The sequence below is a fragment of the Astyanax mexicanus genome, chromosome 2 (assembly GCF_023375975.1).
Source record: "Astyanax mexicanus isolate ESR-SI-001 chromosome 2, AstMex3_surface, whole genome shotgun sequence".
Taxonomy (NCBI): domain Eukaryota; kingdom Metazoa; phylum Chordata; class Actinopteri; order Characiformes; family Acestrorhamphidae; genus Astyanax; species Astyanax mexicanus.
In genome coordinates, this window is record NC_064409.1 from 8,683,789 (window position 1) to 8,709,779 (window position 25,991).

Consider the following 25,991-nt stretch of genomic DNA (forward strand, 5'->3'; position numbering starts at 1 on the left):
AAAACAACCAGAACCAAATTACCACACCCAGCCGATGATCGAGCCCTGCTTTTCTAGCTCTTTGGAATATGGTTCCAATATAGAGACCCACATCTCCCTTGGTTTAGCCCACCACTCTCATATGCTCCATTGATTTTTGGCCTGATGAGACTATAGATATTGAAATATCTGACATTAATACCGTATTTTTCGCACTGTCTGTAAGGCACACTATCAATGAACGTCTATTTTTTTCATCTGTGTTCATACATACGAGGTGCACTGGATTATAAAGCGAATTTTAAGAGACACTAAAAGGAACTTCTAATTCAGCAGGTCTCACCGCTGGGTGGTGGGTGGCTATCTAGGTTAAGTAAGCTTAGCTAAGTAAACAAAACTGTAATAAAAAAAGACAAGCGCTGGATGTAAATCTACACAGATTTCTCTCCTCAAAACTGTGTTTATTTTGGTGAGTAGAACAATTTCGTTTATTTACAGTAAGCTTAGATTACCGAATTTCTCCAGCACTAGGCTGGAGCATTAGCATTAGCATTAGCTAACCTCTCCAGCAGTGCTAGCCGGGGTTAGGAGCAGCATACAGACCGATAATACTCCCCTCTGCACAGGGATATAGCGAGCATGGTTAGCGGGTAATGCTAATGCTTCTCCAGCAGTGATAGACGGGGTTAGGAGCAGGATACAGACCAATAATACTCCCCTCTGCACAGGAATATAGCGAGCGCGGTTAGCGGGTAATGCTAATGCTACTCCAGCAGTGATAGCCGGAGTTAGGAGCAGGCTACACTCTGACGCACTGGATTAAAAGGGGCACTGACGATTTTGAGGAAAATCAAAGGATTTTAAGTGCGCCTTATAGTGAAAAAAATACGGTAGACTTTAGCAGTCTTTAAGTTTTAAAGTTCTTCAAGTTTCAATTGGTTATACACTGATATGCCAAACGTCATGAAGTGCTACCTCAGGGAACAGCTTGTATAAGTTGTGAGGTGTTTTCTTATGATTAAGAATGAGTGAATGAGGCCTGGTAGTCAGGGTCAGGCATCTGGCTAGAATTGTCCATGCAAACAAAAAAGACACATTAATCATCCACATTCAATGCTGGAGACCCTACACATATACATATTCTCCAGGTCAGCGCAGCGTTTATATTTATTTTCCATTTAAAATAGTCAAAGTGATGGAAAACACTACTAATCCCATATCCCATGACATTTGGCATGACAGTGTATTAACCATAGAGGTTAAAATACATTATTTGTGATATTTAATTAATATTGAGCAATGTAACAGTGATACCTAGCATTAACATCTGCCATTTAGCTTGTAGCTTAGTAGCATAGCTAATGCTATTAATTTTAAACCTAGTTATTCAAAGCAGCATTTGCAACAGTTATTACAAAATTGGTCAAAAGAACACAAAGTGGAGACATTGTGAGGAATTGCAAAACAAACAAACAAACAGATAATGTATCTACAGCTCTGGAAAAAAATAAGAGACCACTTAAAAATGATGAGTTTCTTTGATTTTGTCAAATTGAAAACCTCTGGAATATAATCAAGATAAAGATGGATGATCACAATCCATCAAATCAAGCTTGAATTTTTGCACCAGGAGTGCAGGCATAAGGTTCTCCAAAAGCAGTGTGTAAGACTGGTGGAGGAGAACATGATGCCAAGATGCAGGAAAACTTTGATTAACAACCAGGGTTATTCCACCAAATATTAATTTCTGAACTCGTTATCTTTGCATTATTTGAGGTCTGAAAGCTCTGCATCTTTATGCATTTTCTGCAAAAAATGCTCTAAATGACAATATTTTTATTTGGAATTTGAGAAAAATGTTGTGTGTAGCTAAAAACATTTTTTTACTAAAACATATACCTATAAATCGCAAAATCAGAGAAACTGATTCAGAAACTGAAGTGGTCTCTTTATTTTTTCCAGAGCTGTATATAATGTATATAAATAATGTAACACCTTTAGCTGGCATTATTGCTAGCTTATTTTATTTTAGTATTAATAAGTTACCTAGTTATTGGCCACAGTTTAATAGGGAAACGATTATACAAGAAAGGTACAAGTGGTGTTTATATTTAATATTTTCACATATTAAATGTTTAATTTTGCAAAAGCCATGAGAGTGGCGCTGCTAGGCCATTGGAGTGGTGTTTTAAGTCCTTTATATTACTGTTTTTTTTAAATCATGCGTCTTGTTAGTTTTTTAGAGCCCCAGCCCACAGTTTATTACTTTATTACATTATTTAGTAGTAATAATTATTTATTATTATTATTATAAGTTTATGTTCCATTTGACACAGCTAATGTGATGATTGGGCAGTCGTGTTTCACCCTGCATGGGAAGGCTAGGATGAACTGTTGTGAGCTGAACACACATGTATATGAGAGTGCATGGAGCCAAAGCTACGATGGGTGAGTGATGTGGACTGCCCAAGAAAAAAAGAGAAAAGAAAAAGAGAAAGAGAGAGAAAGAGACAGAAAAGCAAGTATAGAAAGAACAACAGAACAGAGAGAGAGAGTGCCAGACTGAGTGGGGGATGGGGGAGAGATGCAGGAAAGGCAGCCAAACAGAAACGAGTGTGAATGCACTGTAAAGACCCAGGTAGTGATAAAGATAAACACATGTCCTACCCTTCGCAGGGTCGGGGAAGATGCCGTGGCTGCGGCTCTTGATGACGGAGGATTTGGGCGAGTCCTGGGTGCCGTGGCCGGAGGTTTTGGGCGAGTGTCCTGCGGGGGGTTTGGGCGAGTGCTGGCGGCCCTGGCTGGAGTGCGAGCGGCGGTGGTGCTCTCCCTCGCTCTGCTCTTTCAGCGGCAGCCAGCGCGGCACATTATCCAGCTGCGCCGTGTTCGACAGGTCAATCAGCACCTACACCATGCCACACAACCTGGTTACATAACACTCCAGCTGTGTGCGTGCATGTAAAAGTGTTTGTCTACACAACTGTTTATAAGTGTTACACAGTATAACACCTGTCTGCAGAGAGATATACAGCTCTGGAAAAAAAATTGAGAGAGCACTTCAGTTTCTAAATCAGTTTCTCTGATTTTGCTATTTATATTTCTATTACATTTCTCCCAAATTCCAAATAAAAATAGTGATTTAGAGCATTTCATTGCAGAAAATGAGAAATGTCTGAAATAACAAAAAAGATGCAGAGCTTTCAGACCTAAAAATAATGCAAAGAAAACAAGTTCATATTCTTAAAGTTTTAAGAGTTCAGAAATCAATATTTGGTGGAATAACCCTGGCTTTAAATCATAGCGTATTCTCCTCCACCAGTCTTACACACTGCTTTTAGATAACTTCATGCTTTACACTCCTGGTGCAAAAATTCAAGCAGTTCAGCTTAGTTTAATGGCTTGTGACCATCCATCCATCCATCTTCCTCTTTATTATATTACAGAGGTTTTCAATTTGGTAAAATCAAAGAAATTCATCAATTTTAAGTGGTCTCTTATTTTTTTCCAGAGCTGTATAGTTACTGTAACATGCTAGTCTTGTAGAATTTTCCAAGTTTCAAATAATTATTTATCTCTCAGTTTTATTTTGTGATCCGATCTGAATAAAACAACAATGTCCATTTTATTTAAACATATATCTATAAATAGCAAAAATCTGAGAAGTAATAAAGCAGTTCTTCCACACTGTGTCACAGTTAGGTTTAACGCTAAGTGCCCTCTCCTAAAATATAGGTGTTGCTAGACTGTAGTAAATAAGTGATAAATAAATGTCTCTCGATGTGGCTGTACAATCTATTCACTTCAGTACAGGTTGTAGGAGTAACTGGCTGGACCATGGGACACCATAGGTTTAATAGGCTTTTAAAGAAAAACACTAATTGATAAACCAATGATTAATCAAAATAAATCATGGTTTTAACAGGATTACTGTCAGAAAGCCAGAATGGACATCATCAAGTGTTGATGCAGATAACTGCAAACTTAAAACTTAAAACTTAACATATTTTTAGACAGTGCTGACAATGCAGATTTCTCTCTCTTGAGATGTTTGCCAGGCCTTTACTGCAGCTGCCTTTATTTGCTGCCTGTTTTGGATCTGTCTGCTTTGGGTTTTGTCTTCAGTAAGTGAAAAGCATGCTCACTTGTGCTTCAGTGAGGTGACTTACTCAGCATTATACTTTTCTGTTATGTAACGGGTCAGACTGGGTCAGATTGACCTGTTTCAAAGCAATAAAACTTTTCTGCTGGGCTTAATTAATGTAATGAAAAATATATAGTTTAAAAACACTTTTTTCATTAAAAACTGTAATTCTTCAAAAATCAAAAGAGCGCTGAATGTTAATCTACACAGATTTCTCTCCTGAAAACTGGTTATTTGGGTGAGTAAAGTGCTTCTGTTTATTTACAGTAAGCTTAGATTTCCAATATTTTCAATTACGGTTAGCAGCAGCGCTAGCCGCAGTCAGAAGCACCACTAGCCGCAGTTAGCAGCGCTTAGCGCTAGTAACTGACACAACAGTGCTTCACTATGGAACCCTGAGTGTTCCGCTAAGACAGGGTGCTATCAGCTAGCGGTTTGTTCCACGTAGCGTGTAGCTTTTTCACACAGTAAACATGCATGCTACATTCCAATATGTTCACCTCACCTGCTAAAGCAGTGCTAACTGGGGTTAGCAGCAGGCTACAGTCCGATAATGCTCACTTCTGAACGGCGAAAGAGCTAGAGCTGCAGTTAGCGGCTAATGCTAATACTGCTCCAGCCTCTGTGCTGAAAAAACTGTACTGAAACTCCTGTATGATGCTGTAAGTTACTATAGCAGAGTGGCTTTACTGCTCCTTACAACCTGTTTGGTAGAATTCATACATAAGGCACACTGACGATTTTTGGGAAAAATTAAGGATTTTAAGTGTGTTTTTGGTCCGAAAAATACATTACATTTATAAAATGGCTTCTAAATAGTTAATGTTTATGTGTATAAAACATTTTAAACTCTTACCTCTCCCAGGAAGTCATTAGAGGAGCACTTGTCATAGTCCCATACACTGACCTCCAGAGTCTTCTTCCTCAGCTAAACACACACACACACACACACACACACACACACACACACACACACACACACACACACAAATCAATTAAAAATCCTGATCAAAACAGGTACATCTCTTGTAGAAAGGTGTAAAAAAAAATGGTCTCCAGGCTCCAAAAACATCACTGTGCTTGTATAAAAAGATTGCCAATGTAAATCTCAACAACACTGCTTGCACTGAAATGAGGAAATCCAGATGGTTATATAACAAAAGTTGACTGTACACTCTTCTCTACCTTCTGTTCTCTCTCAATTAAGACCTGTTCGTCTCGCCTCGCCAGTCGAGTGATGGTGCATCAATCAGCACCGTCATTAGCTGCCTCTGAAAGCTGTGGAGACGAAAGGAGCTCTTCGGTCTTAATTAAGCTGAAGCACTTCTGGGAGGCTGGAGACTGGTCCCTGTTCCCACCAAAACCCAGGCCTGCCTCTGAAGAGCTTTTATCTAATTGAGACCTCAACACTGTTATGGGCTGCTGATTGTTGAGAGTGCCATCTTACAAAAAAGTGAATGCCTCTATTTAGGAAGAGGTTTTATATGTCTGGTCATATTGTTGTAGAGTACCACGCACTTTGTTGTCTTTCTGTTACAGGGTGAAACATTAATACAATCTCAAATAACATTAGTGAACTTTACTCATTTCATAATATCATAATGATTTAACTCAATTTAAGTAATTTTATATGAAATACTTTTTATAAATAAATACACTTGAGTAAATTATTGAGTTATATTGAGTTACAGTATCTGACATTCTTGAAAATATTTTATTGTATCTTTACATAAAATAAATATGTATATTTTATATGATGATTCTGAGCCATAAGTGCACACTACCATTTTCTTTACCAATTTTTTTTTTTCTGCAGTACAATAACTTTTTTTTTTATATTCTGAAAAATTGAGGGCTTTGAAATCTCCTACAGCACACCTGGAGAAGCTGCCTGTTTTCTCTCTACTTTACTCTTCTTAATTATTCCAGATCAGTACCAGGAATCAACCCAAATTCTGTATGTTTAAAAATAGATGTAAAAACTAGACAAACATAACGAAACTAAAAGATTTGGAGGACATGAACTGGTTGATTTGTATTTAGGAAAATATTTATTTTAAAATGAAGTTCAGGAAAGAGCCAATTTTATGATTTTATTTATTATATTTTGTCAATAGCAGATTTACTTAAATCTTTTTAGATATTTTCTATTATATTAAGAGTTATGATTTTCAGTAATGTTCCGTATGAAAGCTTTTTATGTAATGCTTTAATAGAAAGATTTAATCAAGACTCAAGATTAAAGGGTGTAATGTCAGACAAAAAATTGTCAAAAATTCTGGCGTGTTATGGGGTTAAACCGCAAAGGCGGCATGTAAAGGGAATGTTAGGGTGGAAACGCAAGGCCTGGCAGACCAATCACGCATCAATCTATGGAACAGGATACAGCATAAGATATGTGGTGGCGCATAGGCTAATCTGTAGGTTTGATGCTAGTATAAATTGTCTGATGTCACTAACTTCATGTTCCTTTAGAGGATATACAGGAAAAATTTAGAAAAGTCTTTGACAGAAAGTTGCTGGAGTGTAAAGCATAAATCAGTGATACTCTCTGAGGGAAAAAAAATAACTCAAGTATCTTGAGTATCTTGATAAAATCTGTATTATAAATCAAATCAGTTAAGTGTTTATGAGCATGACTTTCAGTTCACCTGTTCCAGGTGGATATTCTTGTAGATGACTGTTTGATTCCACTCTGGGTTCAGACTCTTCTGGGCATGTTTAGACCTTCTCTTGTTCTCAGCACTGCAATCAGATCACACACCACGAGGGGTCACAACCGAACAAGCAAAAGGACCAGAACATCAAGAACAACAATGTAACACTGTACTGCTATTACACTAACAGGGTTTTCACATCTACAAGTTTAAATCTGACTCTGGTACAATTTGGCAGACGCTTTTTTCCACACTATAATCCAAAACGACAATAGTGAAGTACAAAAAATAATAGAAGTTAAGGGAAAACATTTCTTTAGACAGGGCCTAAAGGAGGTCAAAGGGAAATAATGGAATAGAGGCGTGAAGGAGGGAAAGCAGGAAATGAGGTTAGAAGTAGTTAGTGTGTTAGAGGTGTTAGGAGAGTAAGTGCTCTTTGAAGAGCTCTGTCTTCAGGAGTTTCTTAAAGATAGCGAGTGATTCTCCTGATCTGATAGTAGAAGGTAGTTAGTTAGAGGTGTTAGGAGAGTAAGAGCTCTTTGAAGAGCTCTGTCTTCAGGAGTTTATTAAAGATAGGGAGAGATTCTCCTGATCTGGTAGTAGAAGGTAGTTAGTTAGAGGTGTTAGGAGAGTAAGTGCTCTTTGAAGAGCTCTGTCTTCAGGAGTTTCTTAAAGATAGCGAGTGATTCTCCTGATCTGGTAGTGTGAAGGTAGTTTGTTCCACCATTGGGAGTTGCAAGTTAGTTGCAAATAAACTTTGGAGCAGTTTGTTTCTGGCAAGATTGTGATCTAACCTGGATCTGTCCACAATTTTTAGTAAAATTATACTCTGTAGGTGTAGGTTATTACTACTAATGACATCTCTGCCATTGCTCCACATTAATCTGTACAGATATACATACTAATCAAGAACATAAGACCTTCTTCCTGTATTTACTTTTTTGCTCCTGTCTCATACAGATCTGACAGATCTAAAGCAGAAGATATGCAAACATAATGTTCTTATTTTTTCCTGTGTGAAAACAAACCAAACCAATGGGAAAACACTCCAAATTTACAAACGTGTTAATAGATATGGACCAGAGCAAATTAACCGTAGATGTGAAAACGCCTCTACAGCACGACACCTCACGCACATTCCATTTACATATATTTAGATATTAATAGTACAGCACCAACTACAACCACATAACCAGATTTTCATCAGATTTGAATCAGATTTTGATCAGATTTACTCTGATATAAACCACAGCACCTCACAGATGTTCTTAATGACGTAAAATGAATAACACACAGCACAATGCACAGTATAGGTTCACAGTGCCCAAAGGCCTATACTTCATTTAGGGTGATATTTGTGAGCTATGAAAATGTGCGAAATGTGCAAATGTACAGTGAAGCAGACAAATAGACATAAAAGGCAAAAAACAAACTGTTGTTGTTGAGCCATTCATATTCGATATGGATCTGATGGAACCGTAGGAGAAAAATCACATACCTGGCATTCTGCACAACCATGACCTGACTGTTGGGATCCAACATGCAGCAGAAACAACAACAACAATCCGTAAGGCGAGAGGAAGTGTTTTTGTGGGGTGGCTGTGGGTGTGGGTGTAAGTGTGTGTGTGTGTGTGAGTGTGTGAGAGACAAGTGTGTGAGAAATAAAGAGAGAGAAAATGAGCGAGAGAAGATGAGTCAGCTCATGCGAAGGCTGTGCTTCAAATTCTGCTGTGGAAGTTTGTGACTGTAAGTGTGCACTTGTTGTGTGTTTGTGAGTGCGTGTACTGATGCTTATAGCAGGAGCCCATGCGTACATGCCCGTATGGAACACAGCATTGTTAGCGCTGCTTTATTCTGCAGGCTCTACACAAGCACTGCATGGTCAAATGATAACTGGAGATGGTCCTAGAACAATACACACACCAACAAACACGCAGATGCACAGCAACCCGTGATAGAGCATCTCTCAAGTTACACATAAACCCATAAACCAAGCAGACATATTGATTTTCCAATTATGCCAGCACATTATGCTAGCACACACACACACACACACACACTCACACACACAGTGGATTTGAATATATAACCAATATTGGTAGACAAATAAATCCAAAGAACTTCCAAAGTATCCCTTGTAGACTAAGTCTTAATCAGAATAGGATACCATACAAGAGCCTATTTATTGCATTGATTCGCACAGAAAAACATAAATGAAACCAAAAACCCAACTGTCTTAACAGGCAACTGCAGTTTACCTTCTTCCAGGCAGCAAGTAGACTTTAACGAAGGGATCAGAGTAACCGTTATTGTCCCGGGGTGAGAGGTTCCGTGCTTGGAGAACATGAACAATAAGGTTCCCCAGCTGTTTGTCATAATTGATTTGGAGCTGTGAAATGCAAGTAAGATGAAGTACAAGTGAGATACAGCAACATATCAGCAACATATGACAAATCCTACAGTCTAAGGCTCAATCCCATTTCACCCCTTGGCCCTATCACTTACCCCTACCCCTCTGTTTTGTGTGTGCATGCTGAGGGGTAGGGGTGTCCTGATTCTTGTTAGGCTGGAGGGGTAGGTTAGAGGGAATAGATAGGGCTTGTTAGCCATTTTTCAGATGCACACTTCCAACCGAGGGGTATAAGAATCACTGGTAAAAATCCCACAATTTCTATTTACCCTGTTAAAAGTGACAATTAGCTCTATCTTACCATAGTTTAAAGTGTAGTTTGAATGTTTTATGGCCAAATTCTTCTAACAAGCATTAAAAAGGTCCATAGTAGTTTGTCTTAGTAGCTAGCTAGCTAACTTTCCCTTTCCACCTTAAGTGGCTGCAGTATTTAAGGCGAAGAAGAAAAATAAAATAAAAGCTAATTAATGCTAATTTTAGCGCCCCTTCACAGACAAATTAAGAAATTAATTAAGACCATCTCCCCCTTTCTGAAGACAATTATCAAATGTTAATAATAATAATAATAGTTAATCAGCAGCAGCTAGGTTACTGAACTTTAGCGCTCCTGATGATGTATCGGGTGCTTGAAGAGTTGTCCCAATTCTTAGGGGGAGGATTTTACACTTGAAAACAAGGCAAGTAGAGGCAAGTGGTATGGCCAAGGGGTGAAATGGGATTGGGCCTTAAACTATATATCTGTCTTCTGAAATCTTCTAAGTACTCTTCAAAGTACTTGAAATAACAGAAAGGAAAATAATTAGATTTGTGTTATTATGAACACTTACCTGGATCTCTCCAGTGATTGGGTGGGACTGAGTCTTCGCAGCTTCTGAAGTCTAGTCAATAGATAGTAGATATTAAATGAAGTCATAAAATCAACAAATTCAATTTGATTACAAACCTTTTTACATTCTGCAACATTGCTCCTGGGATCCCCTATAGTTGGGCAGTGTAACTCATGCTTTGAGACTCTCTGGCTTTTCTGGCATTTCTAAACTTTTGAGAGCTACAGAATCTTCACTGAAAGTGACAGAACCATGTGGCCTGATATATCAGGGTAATTCTGCAGAATTTTCCATTTTCCATTAGTCAGATTAACCAAAATTAGACAATTTTCATTAGAATAGCCTAATGTCAAGCCTTGTCCCTCCAAAGTTACATAGGGCCCTTTCTGTTGCAATGCTTATTGCTATCTTACTCCCCACCAACAGTCCATTTTCACACCATGCACCTGCATCGTTTAAATAGCAACAGAGCTTAGGAATATGTGGAAGTGAGGTGTTTTTAGGTCAATTGCTGGTGTATTGCTATCTTGGCAACAGAAAACAAAGGTGTGCCTTTGACTGAAAGAAACCTAGACAACAGTCAGGGTCAGACGTTCATTGCTATCTTGGCAATGCAGGCATGCTCAACGTGTGTACACCTCCGCTTGTTATACACACACACATCAATAACAAACAGAATACAAAATATAGCACAGAGTAGCCCAGACATGCTTCACCATTAAAAGTGCAAGGTGTACTTTTCCTGCCGTTACGATAGCAAAGACACACTGACTCGCCCATAGATCACTAAAATAGGGTCCATTGTATTGATAGCAACAGGCCAAGCCCAGATTAAAAACAATAGACTTGCTATTCTTTCTATAATAGATAAAGATCAGAGGACTGCCACAATGATCCTGAAGCTGTTTTTAATGGTAAATACAGGAGTGGGCAGGAATATGGCAAACTCTTTGTACTGTGATCAATTTTGTTATTGTGATGAACAATATACATTTATGAGCATATTGTGGGTATCATCAGTGCTTAAAAAACACTGATGTCTGCACATTTATTTATAAAGAATAATTAATCTTGTCTACCTGGATGAAGGGCAGTTTATTTTGAATATATATTACTTTACTGAGCATGGGGGAGTATTTGAATAACAGCTAATTACAAATGCTATATATTGCTGCTGTAAAACCATCATGTTTCACTTTGTTGCACCATAAAATTCACAAGGAAAGTAGTTTATATGTTAATTTTAGTTTTGGACCCAGTAGATGTATTCCATATGTATCTACACATTTATATTTCTCTCACTATTTCTGTACAGATCTTTATAGTTCCTAGCTTGTCTGCTTGCATGCATGGAAGTTATACAGTGCATATGCTGTGTCTGAGGTGATGCAGTTTGCGTGGGCACGTGTTTGTGTGTGTGGGCACCTTGCTGTGGCGTTTCTTGCTGACTGAAGGTGAGCCAGGCTGCCCGGGACTGGGCACTGCACTGGAGGCGCCCGAGGCCGAGGCTTTGTCCAGCGCTGTGAGAGAGGAGGCAGAGGAAGTGGGAGCCTGCTGCTGAGAAACCTTCTGCAGCTCTGCAGCCAGCTGCTTCGGGTCCACACCTGGCGAACGCGGGGGTCGTTCTACATCGAGCCAGTGAGAGAGGGAGAGAGAGAGAGAGAGAGAGAGAGAGAGGGAGAGAGAGAGAGAGAGAGAGAGAGAGAGAAAGCTCTTTACATTAATAGGTTTAGTATTATGAATGCATACTGTGATAACAAAATTATAACTAAGAATGGCATAAAATGTATAAAATTAGTATAGATAATCTCATAGATCTGGTATTAGTACAGGTCTTTATGAAGTCAATTCAGATGTTTTAGTGAAATGATTTCATACCTGCTTTGGTTTGTTCATGGAGGTCCAAGTGGGATCCCTCTGAGTCTGACAGCATGTTTAAATCCCTGACACAACAAACAGCGAGAGAAATATAAATGAGGACACTATGAGCTGAAATGACGAAAAAAATGACATTTCTTTTTTTATTATAATACTAAACTATTTAACTTATAGCTTGTTTAATCATCTCATTGCGTTTGTATTTTATTTTGTAATTTTATTAGTATTGTCATCATTTTACCTATTGTTTTAGACCTTATTGTGGTGTGTCATTGTGTGCATCATATTTCTTTTAAATAAAATATATATCTAACTATCTTCAGACAGCCTGTGCCTGTTTTACTTAATCTTATTTATTCTTAACTTTTATTTCTAATTTTAGTTTTTCTTTTAGTTCTTTATTTTCTTTATTTTCTTTCTTATTTTTTTTGTTATTGTTTTTATTATATTTTATTATTATAACTAATTAATTTGTATTTTTTATTGTACTTGAAAAAAAGATAGTTTTAACTTAATTTTAACTGTTTTTTTTGCTGTATTGGTCTCATGTTCTTTTAATAATAATTTCTTATTAATTAAATCAAGTTTTATTATTATTTTAATATTATTATTATCTTTATTTTTTTTTGTATTCTTCTCTATTTTTATATTTTATTCACTGTTATTTTAAAATGATTAAACGTATTAATCATTTTCTTTGTCATGTCAATCTCTGTATTTGTAAATGCTCGGCTACACTGAAAATGAGGGTTGCCTTCAATGTACCTCTTAGTCAAAATGAAGGTCGATTGATTAATATATTTACCAAAAAAAAATCCTGACATTTTTTTATCACATACTGTACTTACAATCTGACGCATAGCTCCGCCTCTCCACACTGCTGACCGACCAATCCCTGAACCTCTTCGTAGGTCTTACTAGACAGGGGGATGCCATTCCATTCCAGGACCTGCATTCCTACAAAAGCATGTAGATTATACAATAAAATAAGACTGCTTTAGATCTTTTTATTTATATATACAGTGAGTCCAAGAAGTATTTGATCCCTTGCTGATTTTCTTCGTTGGCCCACTAATAAAGACATGATCATTCTATACTTTTAATGGTAGATGTATTCTTACATGGAGAGACAGAATATTAAAAAGAAAATCCAGAAAATAAATCTAAGCAATATATATTAATTGATTTGTATTTCATGGAGTGAAATAAGTATTTGATCCCTTAGTATTCATTAGCAGTTCTGTCTTTTACAGACCAGTTAGACACTCCCAATCAACTTGTTACCTGACCTGAAGCCACCTGTTCTCACTAATCACTTGTGTGAAAAACACCTGTCCACAGAATCAGACAGATCACACAGATTTCAAGTCTCCAACATGGGTAAAACCAAAGAGCTGTCACAGGACCTCAGAGTCAGAATTGTTGACCTTCACAAAGCTGGAATGGGCTACAAAAAGATTAGTAAGGTGTTGGATGTGAAAGTAACAACTATTGGTGCAATTATCAGAAAGTTTAAAGAGTATAACATGACAATCAACAGACCTCGGCCCGGTGCTCCAAAGAAGATTTCGCCTCGAGGGGTGGCAATGATGCTGAGAACGGTCAGAAATCGTCCTGCAACCACTCGGCAGGAGTTAGCAAATGACCTGAAGGCAGCTGGGACCACAGTTTGCAAGGAAACAATTGGCAACACTTTGCGCAACAATGGATTCACATCCTGCAGTGCCCGAAAGGTACCCCTGCTGAAGAGAGCACATGTGGAGGCGCGCCTCAAGTATGCCAATGATCATTTGAAAGATGAACCAAGTTATTGGGAGAAGGTTTTGTGGTCAGACGAGACCAAAATTGAACTTTTTGGCCTCAACTCCACCCGCCATGTGTGGAGGAAGAAAAATGCTGCCTATGACCCCAAGAACACTGTGCCCACCGTCAAGCATGGAAGTGGAAGCATAATGTTTTGGGGGTGTTTCTCTGCCAAGGGTACAGGGCTACTTCACCGCATCACTGGGAAGATGGATGGAGCCATGTACCGCACAATCCTGAGGGACAACCTCCTCCCCTCTGCCAGGGATCTGAAAATGGGCCGTGGTTGGGTCTTCCAACGTGGTAACGACCCTAAACATACAGCAAAGGCAACAAAGGATTGGCTCAAGAAAAATCACATTAAGGTCATGGAGTGGCCCAGCCAGTCGCCAGACCTCAATCCGATCGAAAATCTATGGAGGGAGCTGAAGATCAGAGTTGCCAAGCGACAGCCCACCAACCTTCATGATTTAGAGAGGATCTGCAAAGAAGAGTGGGCCAAAATTCCCCCTGGTGTGTGTGCTAAACTTGTGGTTAACTACAACAAACGTCTCACCGCTGTGCTTGCAAACAAAGGCTTTGCCACTAAGTATTGAGTGTGTTTGGCAAGAGGGATCAAATACTTATTTTCCTCATTGAAATACAAATTAATTAAAATATATTCTTTAAAATTATATTCTGGATTTTTGTCTTGATATTCTGTCTCTCCATGTTAGAATATATCTACCATTAAAAGTGCACAAGGATAGTGTCTTTATTAGTGGGCAAACAAAGAAAATCAGCAAGGGATCAAATACTTCTTGGACTCACTGTATATATATATATATATATATATATTTAAAAAATATTTTTTGAACAATCTCAAACCACACCACAGCGCCTCTCCCCATGAAGAAAACACTCCTCCCTCTTCCACATCCCCATTATTATAGCAGAGGAAAAGGGAAAGCACACATAGGTCCACAGCAAACTCAGCAAACTCAAACCCAAACTACAAACCGAGGCTCTCTTACAGCACTTACACAAGTGAAAGCGAGTCTTCAGGTAGGCCAGGTAGGCCCTCTTTTTACGCCGCAGCGCTCCCACCTTACGATAGACGTTTGTATCCCCTGCAGGTGCAGCGCATGACAGACTTAACATGTGCTCAAAGCTACTGGTGTTTAATAAGAGTAACTAAACCGGCTGTTTGGATGCTTAACACTGTCATGCCTTGCCCAAGTGTGTCCCTAGTAAAAAAAAAGTAGATTAAAGTATACTAAGCATTATTATGCTATAGTGCACTAAAGTGTCCTTGTAGCCACAAATTATTAATCAGTATGTTTAAAGAGTGCTAAAATGGAACGTTTTTGCACTTATTATACTTTAATTATGGTATAAAAATAGTACAAAATTCGTACTTAAATTGTGCTAAGTGTACTTAACTGTACTTAAATTGAACTAATTTAAAATATACTTAATATTAAGTAACATTTAAACATTTAAACTACGTCATGTATGTAACCCCATATTTTAAATAGGCTTACAGTAAAATTATAATACATTTAATAAGTATCACAACTTTATCACTATTATATTATACACCAGGTATATTAGAAATATGTACTAAGAATTGATGTTAAATATATGTGATCTATTTACAGTAGAGTACAAATATGCTTCTTGTTCCTGTCTTTTGTGAGTAGAACACTTCTTGTATACTTCGTTGGCTATAAAATATAGATTTAAATATAATGTACTACCATTTTTATCGTGTTACACATTTACTTACATTTTTTATTTGACATTTAAATGTGTTATTTAACACGGTCTCCTCTTCCTTATTATAATTACAGACCACTGAAATACATTTTAACTGTTATATTAATGTAATACCTAAATATATTGTTAAATATTTTACCATGATACATTTAAGTGAACTACAGTAACAGTTGTTTTTAACAAACTGCTAAAAATGTACAAAAGTATTTTGGAAACAAATATTTTAGAAGTATATTGAATTACATTAAACTAAAAGTTTAATGTTGAGGTGTTTTTAGGTAAATTTCTGGTGTATTGCTATCTTGACAACAAAAAAAACACAGGTGTGCCACAGTCTTTTTGTTTAAAATACACTATATTGTACTTTTAAAAAAGTATGATCAAAGTTTACTTTCAAACATTTGAACACATAAATCTGTTATGCATATATATCTTATGCATATATTGAGTACACATATCTGTTATGTATATTTAAAGCATACTTAGACATTTCTTAATATGTTTTAAGTATAATTAAGTATATATTTTTTTCACAAGGGTAATGTTGAAGCTCAGTGAAGTGGAATCCATTTCTACCATCCTGCACCTCCAGTAATCATAGTCAGAGCAGCAATATTTCATCTATGCCTTCCTACAGCAGCAACATGGTCAGAATGTGTTATGAAGAAAGAATCAATCCATGGCAGAAAGGGTTAAGCATTATGACAAAAGATTAGATCTTATCTTCAACTCCAACATGTTCTTCAGAATAGCTTGAAACAGAGATGGAAAAGTAGGCCTATCTACTGTAGAGGAGAGGAGAGAACAGGATCTAGAGAAGGAAATATCTGAAATCAAATAGACAGGCCTGCAGACAGTCCCACAAAGCTCAGCTGTTTGCCCAAGCCTCATAAATAAGCTTGAGCACAGTTAGAGCCAGTGCTCACAATGAGCTCCACCTCCCTCAGCCCCTCGTAAATTATGACCTACAGGACGCAGCAGGGCAAGAGATGCAGGAGATCCTAATTTACAGCACCTTTTGTGCTCCCTCACGCCCGGAGAAAGGCATGGCATTAGTGTTTCCTGACAGCTACATCTGTGATCAATACAGGCCGCAAATTCAGCATGATTAAAACGGCTCACGAAAAGCTAATTCCACGGTCAGCGCCCGGTCAGACCTGAAAAAAAGAACGATTACACTTTTGAATGTACTGGAAAATGATGCTATTGGATGTTTGACAAAGCAATTCAATTGCTTTGTCGTATTTGATCTGCACCAGTGACTGTATATGAGCATGGACACTGTGGTTCCATTTCCTTTTATTATATAGAAATTAGGCAAAATAATATGTGTTGTGCTTTTGAAATTGCAACAAGAGTATGCATAGTAGAGACCAGAAGTACACTGTAAGCCTGGATAAGCTAAATTTACTTAAAGGTCACCTTCCGCGAAAATCCGATTTTTCTTGTTTTTTGTGGAATACAGTAGGTCTCTCCGAGTTGAATGTGTACACCTGCACATTAAACTGTTTTGCAGCCCCCATTGTCTGCAGGAGCTAAGCAAAGAAATCCCCCCTCCCCCCCTCCGAAAAACGAGTGAATTTTGAATTATCTTTCTGCCTACGTAGGCAGAAACTCACAGACCAGCCCACCTTGGCTCGAGAAACTCCCAGAGGCGGAGCTGAAGCGACGCAACATCACCGCTCATCAGTTAGGAGGTGGGAGGCAGTGAGCGGCAGAGCGGTGGAGGGGCGTCGCAGTGCTCCTAGCCAATCAGAGGAGAGATATTTGCATGCTGTTTGCATGTATGAATATTCATGAGCAAAGCTGGAATCCGGTCATTTTGGACACACCCCTAAAACAGTCCATTAAAAAAGAGCTATACAGAGACACCTGAGCACTTTTTTTTTACAAAAACGGCTCACATGTCATTCATTCATACTAGAGACCACAACTAGACATTTTAAAATGAAAGAAAAAACGACGGAAGGTGACCTTTAAAAAATTGAGGAAACCGTTTGCCTTAAAAACGTTAAGTAATGGGTAATGAAAACCTAAGTTAGCATAACTTCAAATATCAAGTTATTACAAGATGATTTTTTGTGTTTTTCTTATATTGTGAGACCAGATAAGTTGAATTTACTTAACTTCTTTAAGGCAACCGTTTTGCTCCAATTTTTAAGTAATGGGGAATGAAAACTGAGAATAAATTAAAACATGAAGTAACTACAACTATTTATTTTATAAATATTCACACTTTAATGGTGAGTGTCAGAAACTGGAGAACACACCCAAAATGCAAATATTTTGTCCGAACAGACTAAACTCAGTTATTAAAAGTTCACTCAACTCAAAGGTCTCAGTTTTAATGTATACGTGGCCACAAATGTTCACCTAGTTTATAATAACAGATATAATGTGAGTTTAAACGAATCTTAGGTTACAGTGTACAGCCACTGACTGATCTACTCATTTGATAAACCTATCAGCTTAACAACAAAGCTAAACAAAGACCAGAAGTAAGCAGATTTTTCCACTAGATGGAAATTTTCAAATGTTTAATATGTATTCAGATATTCTATTATACAATGATTTACATTGCTACAAAATTACACTACAGTACTAGATGTTCTATTGAATTTGTTTTCCACTAGTATCCTACTATGGTCCAGTTTATGCCCCAAGCTGTTGAGAGTCAACATGCACCAGTGATGATTAAAAGAAGAAAAAAATATGAAATATGTTTTAAACTAAATTTGGACTTCGCCCAGACAAGAGGTAATAGTACAAGTTTAGCACACTACCATCTCCCAGCTGACCACATATATACAGCAGACTTCATAAAAACTACAGGAAATACAATTTCTTCAGTGTAACATAATGTAAATATCTGTTAATAACCCATGTGCAACTAAGAGGCAATGTGCAATTATTTGTGAATACAGTATTAAGAGTTCTTTACTTTTTATTATTTATATTGTATATATTGTACTGTTTATTTTATCTATTGTTTTTGTACTGAGTCCCTTTTGCTGCTGTAATACTGTGAATTTACCCACTGTGGCACTAATAAATGATCTTATCTTATCTTATCTTATCTTATCTTATCTTATCTTATCTTATCTTATCTTATCTTTTCTTATCTTATCTTATCTTATAAGCTGGCTAGCTAACAACCAATTAGATCACGCTGACCATATTATGCCAACATCTGCAAATAACTTCTTACAGTATGTCTCTAATTGCAACCAATACCACAACACCACATGATCAATAACAGTAATACTGTTTCAGACTGAACTGTAAATCAATCCATTTCTTGCTGTAACCCCACCTTCTTACCTTATAGTAGATTCAGTGCTTTTAAACCATATATAACTTTAAAAACAGATCTCTGGAGAGGGCAATTTGTCAATTTTAGCACAGGGAAAGCTAAATGTTGAAATTAGACACTGGAATGAGATGGAAAGACACTTTACAGGAGAAAAATGAGCTGGAAAATTGGCTGGTATTTCATTGAAACATACACTGTAAAAAACAGGACTTAAAATTGTTCTCCTTAATGTGATTTTTAAGTCAGCTGAAATAGAATTGACTTGAATATTGACTTGTACTGTAAACTAATTAGCACAATTAACATTATTAAGTTAAATTAAATTGTAGTTGAACTGTAATTGAGGTCAAGCCAACTACTCTGCAGTACTGCACATGCTCAGTTTGACTCTTTAGTTAAACAGGGTCTACTGAGCAATTCTGCAGGGGGTTTTCACGTGATGTTGGTCAAGCTATTTGCATATTGGGCGTGTCCTCCCACCTGTAGTCATTCTCCACAGGCTGCCTTCTCTCGGGATTGATATACATGTTATATAATAGTAACTGCCTGTCCTCAGTGTTGTAGGCTGTAAGAGCAAGTTACTGTGTTTTGCGTTGTTCGTTGTGATTATATGATGGCTGGTTCCCGCTGGTCATAATTGCTTTACTGCAAGCTTATGTGACTCACAATAAGACATATATTTAATAGTCATAATAAGAAGTCTTAGTTTCTAGCTTACATTGGCATAAAATAGTGTTTTGCTTTATTTTTTTAAGTTATTGTTTTATTTTATCTTAAACGGTAGTCAGCAGAACTTACAAAACACATTTCATAGAACCTAAATGAGGCCAACTAACAACATAAAGTTTTTTTTTAGCTGGCACAATGCAAAATATGTAGTTGGACCAACTGTATTTGTGTATTTGGTTCACAGATATTTCATTGACTCAACTAATTTTCTTTAATTGGACCAAAATTGTCAGCAGAATTTAAAATATGCATCTTACCTGACTTAAATAAGACCAACTAAAATAAATAAGTGCAACGACTCACTAGAATTGTTGGTGAGAGTTTTGTTTCAAATTCAAATTCAAAGTGCTTACAATCGCCTACAAGGTGATGACAGTACAGGCTCCTTCCTACCTGCACTCGCTCCTGAAGGCTTACGCTACCTCCCGGCCGCTGCGCTCCTCCAATGAACATCGCCTCGCTTTGCCAAACACTCACACAAAGCAATCCAGACTGTTCTCATACAGAGTTCCCCAATGGTGGAACAAACTACCTTCCACTACCAGATCAGGAGAATCTCTCGCTATCTTTAAGAAACTCCTGAAGACAGAGCTCTTCAAAGAGCACTTACTCTCCTAACACCTCTAACAAACTAACTAATTCTAACCTCATCTCCTTCTTCCTCTTCTCTACTCCTCTATCCCATTATTTCCCTCTGACCTCCTTTAGGCCCTATCTATAGATGCTTTATTTTTAACTTCTATTATTTTTGTACTTAACCTCTTCTATTATTTGCACTTCAATATTGTAAGTCGCTTTGGACAAAAGCGTCTGCCAAATGTAATGTAATGTAATGTTTCAGTGTATGACGATAGGTGGGCCTAAACATTATATTGCAACCACTCAGCAGAGAGACTAGACCTGGTGGATTGACTTTTGAGCGATGCAGTGCTGTCCAAGCTTATATACAGTCACTGAGCTGCACCATTCATCTGTTTTCCAGGCCGTCTAATGTCAAGCTAGACAAATGCAAGCCATCAAACAGTGAAACACACTGAAAAACACTGTATGACTGGAGATCTTTTGTGTTTCACATCTGCAGTAGACACAAAGAGAGCCAGCAGCATATCAGCTAAGCAAAAATATGTATAGTTCTAGGCCACAGCAAACTCCAGCACAGACAGAGGCTCTGTTTCCTTGACTTGATCTATCTTTACGCCTCTTCACATCACCACTGAGTCATGCCTGCTCCCTTGAGGTGAATAACTACCATGCAGATCAGCATCTATTTATTTCTTCTTCCTGTCATCCTCGCTAAAGCACCGCGTCATAAAGCACGCCAGTTGTCACGAGCTTGCCCTTTCCACAAGAAAGGTGTGGTAGCAGATGAATCCTGCAAGTTCACGGTCAATTAAACGAACTGCGCATACCAGGAAACTCGTCAATATAGCCTCACCTTCGACGATCTTTCCGGTCTGTTCCGCCGCTCCCCCGGGTAACACTTTAGCCACGTATGCTCCAATTTCTCCATTGCTGCCCGGAACCTCCTTTCCTCCCACCACGCGAATGCCCAGTCCATTTCCTGCAGGACAAACACATCAAAAAGACGTTAAAATGCATCTTATGCTCATATTATTTTTGCTTTTCCTATGTTCTCTGCATCTTTTTTTTCAAATCCACCCTCATACAATGCCTTAATCCATGCAAGCCTCAAACTCCTGTGTCTAAAGGGCATAATATTGCTAGCTAGCTAAAATATAGTTTAATAGTATAATTATAAACCATAACCACTTTTTAATATCAGCTCGTAGCAACTTGCTTCTTTGAGAATAGTCATGTGTATTTACTGTCTGATATGATACTGTCTGGATTTAGATGGATGATCACAAACCATCAAGCCAAGCTGAACTGCTTAATTTTTTGCACCAGAAGTGTAAAGAGCATAAAGTTATTCAAAAGCAGTGTGTAAGACTGGTGGAGGAGAACATGTTGCCAAGATGCATGAAAACTGAGATTAAAAACCAGGGTTATTCCACCAAATATTGATTTCTGAACTCTTTAAACTTTATTAATATGAACTTGTTTTCTGAGCATTATTTGAGGTCTGAAAGCTCTGCCTTTTTATAGTTTTTTCAGCCATTTCTCATTTTCTGCTAAATAAATGCTGTAAATGACAATATGTTTAATTGGAATTTGGGAGAAATGTTTCTGTAGTTTATAGAATAAAACAACAATGTTCATTTTATTCAAACATAAACCTATAAACAGCAAAATCAGAGAAACTGATTCAGAAACTGAAGTGGTCTTTTATTTTTTTCCAGAGCTGTATTTTACAGTCTTAAGAAAAGTAAAGAAAATTGACAAATGCTAAATTAGAAATTAAAAATTAGCTTTTAGCTATTTTTTACCATATCCAGGAAAACTTGAGATTACTTGAGAAAAACACAAATGTAGAAAAGTGACATTGGCTAGAGACACGAGACTGGTAGGACCGGCTAGGAATTGGGATATGGCCTTCATAGCATGCCAATACTGGCTTAATGCAAATAGTGACTCTGTTTGTTTGCACAGTTATGCAATATTTTAGGATAAAATCATTAAACCCTGCCACCAGACTAATTACCAGTTTAATTAGTACATTGGCAATCTAAATGATGGTGCACAAGGTAAAACGCATTAGCCAGTCACAGGGTGGAATATACACCACAGGCTGTTGTCATCTCTTAGTTGATAATTATGAAGGTAATCTGATGTGCATTACATGCCATTTTGGGCTTTGATGGCTGATGAAAGTGGAAAGGTGCCAATTCACTGCAGTGTCCGGAAATGCCTGCTCTGTTCTAGTGCCTGGAGGAGCAGTGTTACAGGAGCTGGGATAGTAGTATGCTTTTCAGACACAGCCACACACTGCCATTTAGTAAATGCTTTGGCATGGATATACATATATACATATATACATATAATGTTTTGCATCCCTCTGCAAAACATTATATGTATGCATGGTTTTATTGAACACAACATGTTAACATTCACAGTGCAAGGTGGAAAAAAGTATGTGAACCCCTATGCTAGTGACTTTCCTCTGTGATTTTATTCCCCCCCAGAACAACCATGTATGTGCTTTTCTCAGACGTCCTCTGAGAAAATTACAGAATTAATTACCTACTGAACTCACTGAACTTGTAACTTGTGGTTGTAAGGTAATTTTAGTCCCGTCCAGACTCCCATCTCTTAGATTTGTCACCTCGCGTTTAATAAAATAGCTATTTGTCCACTGCCATGCATCGCAATTACACTTTGGGCGTGAGTTTCCACTGAGATCCACATAAAAACAAAACAGCGAGTGGCTGACTTCACATGTATCGGAGGAAGCATCTGTTAGTCTTCACCTTCCTGGTGTGTTGGGGCAGTCCTAATGAGTGGGTTGGGTAATTGGCCGTGTAAATTGGGGAGAAAATGGGAAAAACTAGAAATAAAATTGAAAAAAAGGAAATGGAGGAGCTACTGAACACTGCGATGTCATGTGATCAAGAAAGCCTAAAAAAACTCACTGGTCCTCCTGTCTTTTCAGTTGTAGTCCTAGTGCAAAGGTTTTATCACTGAGTAGAAGTATGAAATATTTTTCACAGTGGTCCCCCTTAGACACTAATCCCATCCGGATATTTTTTTTTTTTTTTTTTTTACCAATGTGTGCTATTTTGGTGATTTACCTGATACACTGCGGTCTTTAGGATCCCTCTGCAGTTTCACTCTTGCGTGAGGAAATGGGTAATGCTGAGACTTCATCTGCATCTTGTCACACAAACACACACACCAAACACATTCACACCTACATAAACAACCTGAGAACCACTACATTACAGTGAATCTATTAATGTATCTATTTGCATTTTGCTCATCTGTGTAGTAGAGAAAGAAATGATGGAGCTCGGTTTCCTTTGTAAAAAGAAAAGTGCTTTTAAGAATACATTTTTAAAAGTATAATTAACATGGAAAAGCACATCTTTTTAGCATTAAAATTAATACATACTTAAAGCTCCACTAGGTAGGATTGAGATTTTGTGCTCGTGGGCTCCCCCTACAGTTGTAGAGTGTAATAAATGTTTCAGGCGGATTAGTTTCTCTTTCTCGTTTTCTGGCTTTCGCAGACATATTTGGTTTCTTTCCAGCTTCTGCCAGAGTGTCTGTATGTTACTTTGTAAAGAATGAACCAGTAGTCCTTGTAGAACTGATAGAACTAAAGGTTGGAAAGCAGGTCGCAGTTCTCACGAGCGTTGGTTGCGGCCGCCTCGGAAAACTTACAGAGTCTGGTTTGAGCTCAGAGGAGCTCTGGCACAGACACGAGAGCACCGCTATTCCTCCTATTACACCTCAGTGCAGCGCTGCAGTGAGTTTTAAGCTGTAATTTTTATCTCTTTAAAAACATAAAGAATCAAAATCAAGAAAATCCTACCTAGTGCTGCTTTAATGTACTATTTTGAACTTATGGCAACTTAATTTTATTTCAGTTGTAATTAAGCTATATTTAAATACAACATAAAAACAGTAGAACATAATTTGGGGGCTCTTTTTCATATATCTTCTGCAAAACTAAGTGTACACCTATTTCCTCAGATAGTTGGGAACAGTGCTAGTTGAAGTGTGCAGTGTTTGTGCGTGTTTGTATTCAGAAGGATTCTTCACCTGTCTCCTATCTAGACCCTGTCCATCCTCTCGTGGCTTGTCAAACCAGTCAGTCTCTTCGTGGCGCAGGTGGTAGGCTTCAGAAAAATCAGATCAGAATAAACTCTTTTAAATTCTACACAAGGCATTCTAATACAAACCAAACCAATCCCCTCCAGGCCTGTGTTTCAGCCTTAAACACTAGACACAGTGAACAGAACTTCAAAACAACGGCTGCTTGTTTCAGACATGCAAAAAAAGACATATCATACACTAGTGGATATTTTTTCTTTCTATAACATTCTAAGTGGAATTTATAAATTTGGAGCAGCTATAGAATATTAACCCTTATTTTCATAATGATTACATTTCCTACTTTCTTATAATATCACTGACAGTTGGCTGTGGAAGATTAGTATTAGTATTTAGCAGTGGTGTGCAGTAAAGCCCTTCTAGCCCTAAAGAGAAGGGGTGACAATAAATATAATAACTATCAAATGTTCACAGCTCAGATAACTCTTCAGACTGACCTTAAAAGTACAGTACTGGCCTAAGGACCAACATGTTTAATTCTGGATTTATTTGTAATCAATGGTTCAAAGTGGTAACATCTCCTTATTGAGAATGATTGATTCATGTTAGAACTCAGTATGAAAAAGACAGGAACAGAAGCAGAACAGAGGTAGAGGAACAGTTTAGTATAGTTTATCTAAAATGCAGGGAAGGGTCTTATATTTAGAAGGAGAGCAGAAGGATAGAGACACATGAGGAGAATTGCACACATTAATGCAGGATCTAATACATGCACATTATTTCCTTTATCCTTTAGAATGATTATAAATGCTTTATAAAAACTTTTTTTTGTAAAATACAGAAACTCTGTCATGTAAAGATATGTGCTATGTACTAAATACCATGATACTATCCCATATAGTATAATGGAAAAACACTCAGGACTATAAATATTTGGACAGTGATATTTTTTTTTGTTCATTTTGCCTTTAAACATCACCTTAAAGCTGATGTCTGTGAGTTTTGGGATTTTGGGGTTTTAGGGCCCTCTCTGGTGAGAATGTTTAAAAGCACCGAGCATGCAGAAAAATCATTTTAAACTGGGCAGGTGTGATGCGGTCTCCTTTCAGAGCGGATGAATCCGATTCCAGGTTATGTTCAGTCAGAGAGTAAGAGAGCGATCAGTCAGAAACTTCACTCCTTCATTTTTTTGTTTTTACTATGAGTGAATGAGCTACTGAGCTCTGAGTTTCACCTTCTGAAGTCTCCACTGATCCACCAGCCGCTCACGTTCAGTAAAACTGAGCCAGATTCTCTTTTAGACACTGTACATGTGATGTAAGAATTTCAGCAAAAGGCAAACCGACACCGACAACTGACAATTTTTGAAATAAATATATTAGGCTTAGCAGGGATGGTTGTTCCAGCACACTGGTACCTTTAAACACAATATTTTATACCTTCTCCACTCAGAAATGCCTCTGCTTTCAGTTTAGAAACAAAATAAATCGGACTGCCACTTTATTGAATTGAATGAACATGTGGCATGTCTGTATTTTCACAGGCTCAAAGGTAATGGAACACAATAACATAATTATAAATATAAGCACTGTGTTTAAAATTTGAATGCAAATCATTTGCAGTCAATGGCTTTCTGAAGTCTGGGCCCTCTGGACATTACCAAATGTGTCATCCCTTCTTCAGTATCTCTTTCTGTACGTTTTGGATTACTGTACATTTATACTTTGAAGCACTTTGCAGTGTCTTATCAATTTTGCAGCATTTAACTGAATCTGAAAAGTAGGTAGAGCTGCATGTCTTCTATCAGCAGAAGCATTTTCAG

The 25,991-nt window shown here is 37.6% G+C and overlaps 1 protein-coding gene across 10 annotated transcripts in view; it reads right to left on the reverse strand.

The window, feature by feature from the left end:
• Positions 1 to 25,991, reverse strand: part of pcloa (piccolo presynaptic cytomatrix protein a) — a 90,285-nt gene that overhangs the window by 19,031 nt on the left and 45,263 nt on the right. For 6 of the 10 annotated variants that reach the window (XM_049473311.1, XM_049473306.1, XM_049473305.1 and 3 more), the window contains 12 exons: positions 24,158 to 24,234; positions 23,185 to 23,266; positions 20,931 to 21,056; positions 12,741 to 12,849; positions 11,893 to 11,957; positions 11,440 to 11,639; positions 10,015 to 10,065; positions 9,036 to 9,166; positions 8,276 to 8,302; positions 6,772 to 6,865; positions 4,977 to 5,048; positions 2,647 to 2,884 (listed from right to left, as the gene is read on the reverse strand). In XM_049473311.1, the coding sequence (XP_049329268.1) occupies positions 2,647 to 2,884; positions 4,977 to 5,048; positions 6,772 to 6,865; positions 8,276 to 8,302; positions 9,036 to 9,166; positions 10,015 to 10,065; positions 11,440 to 11,639; positions 11,893 to 11,957; positions 12,741 to 12,849; positions 20,931 to 21,056; positions 23,185 to 23,266; positions 24,158 to 24,234 (1,272 nt within the window). The remainder of the gene's footprint in view (positions 1 to 2,646; positions 2,885 to 4,976; positions 5,049 to 6,771; positions 6,866 to 8,275; positions 8,303 to 9,035; positions 9,167 to 10,014; positions 10,066 to 11,439; positions 11,640 to 11,892; positions 11,958 to 12,740; positions 12,850 to 20,930; positions 21,057 to 23,184; positions 23,267 to 24,157; positions 24,235 to 25,991) is intronic. The other 4 variants (XM_049473310.1, XM_049473309.1, XM_049473308.1 and 1 more) reach the window with 2 other exon arrangements.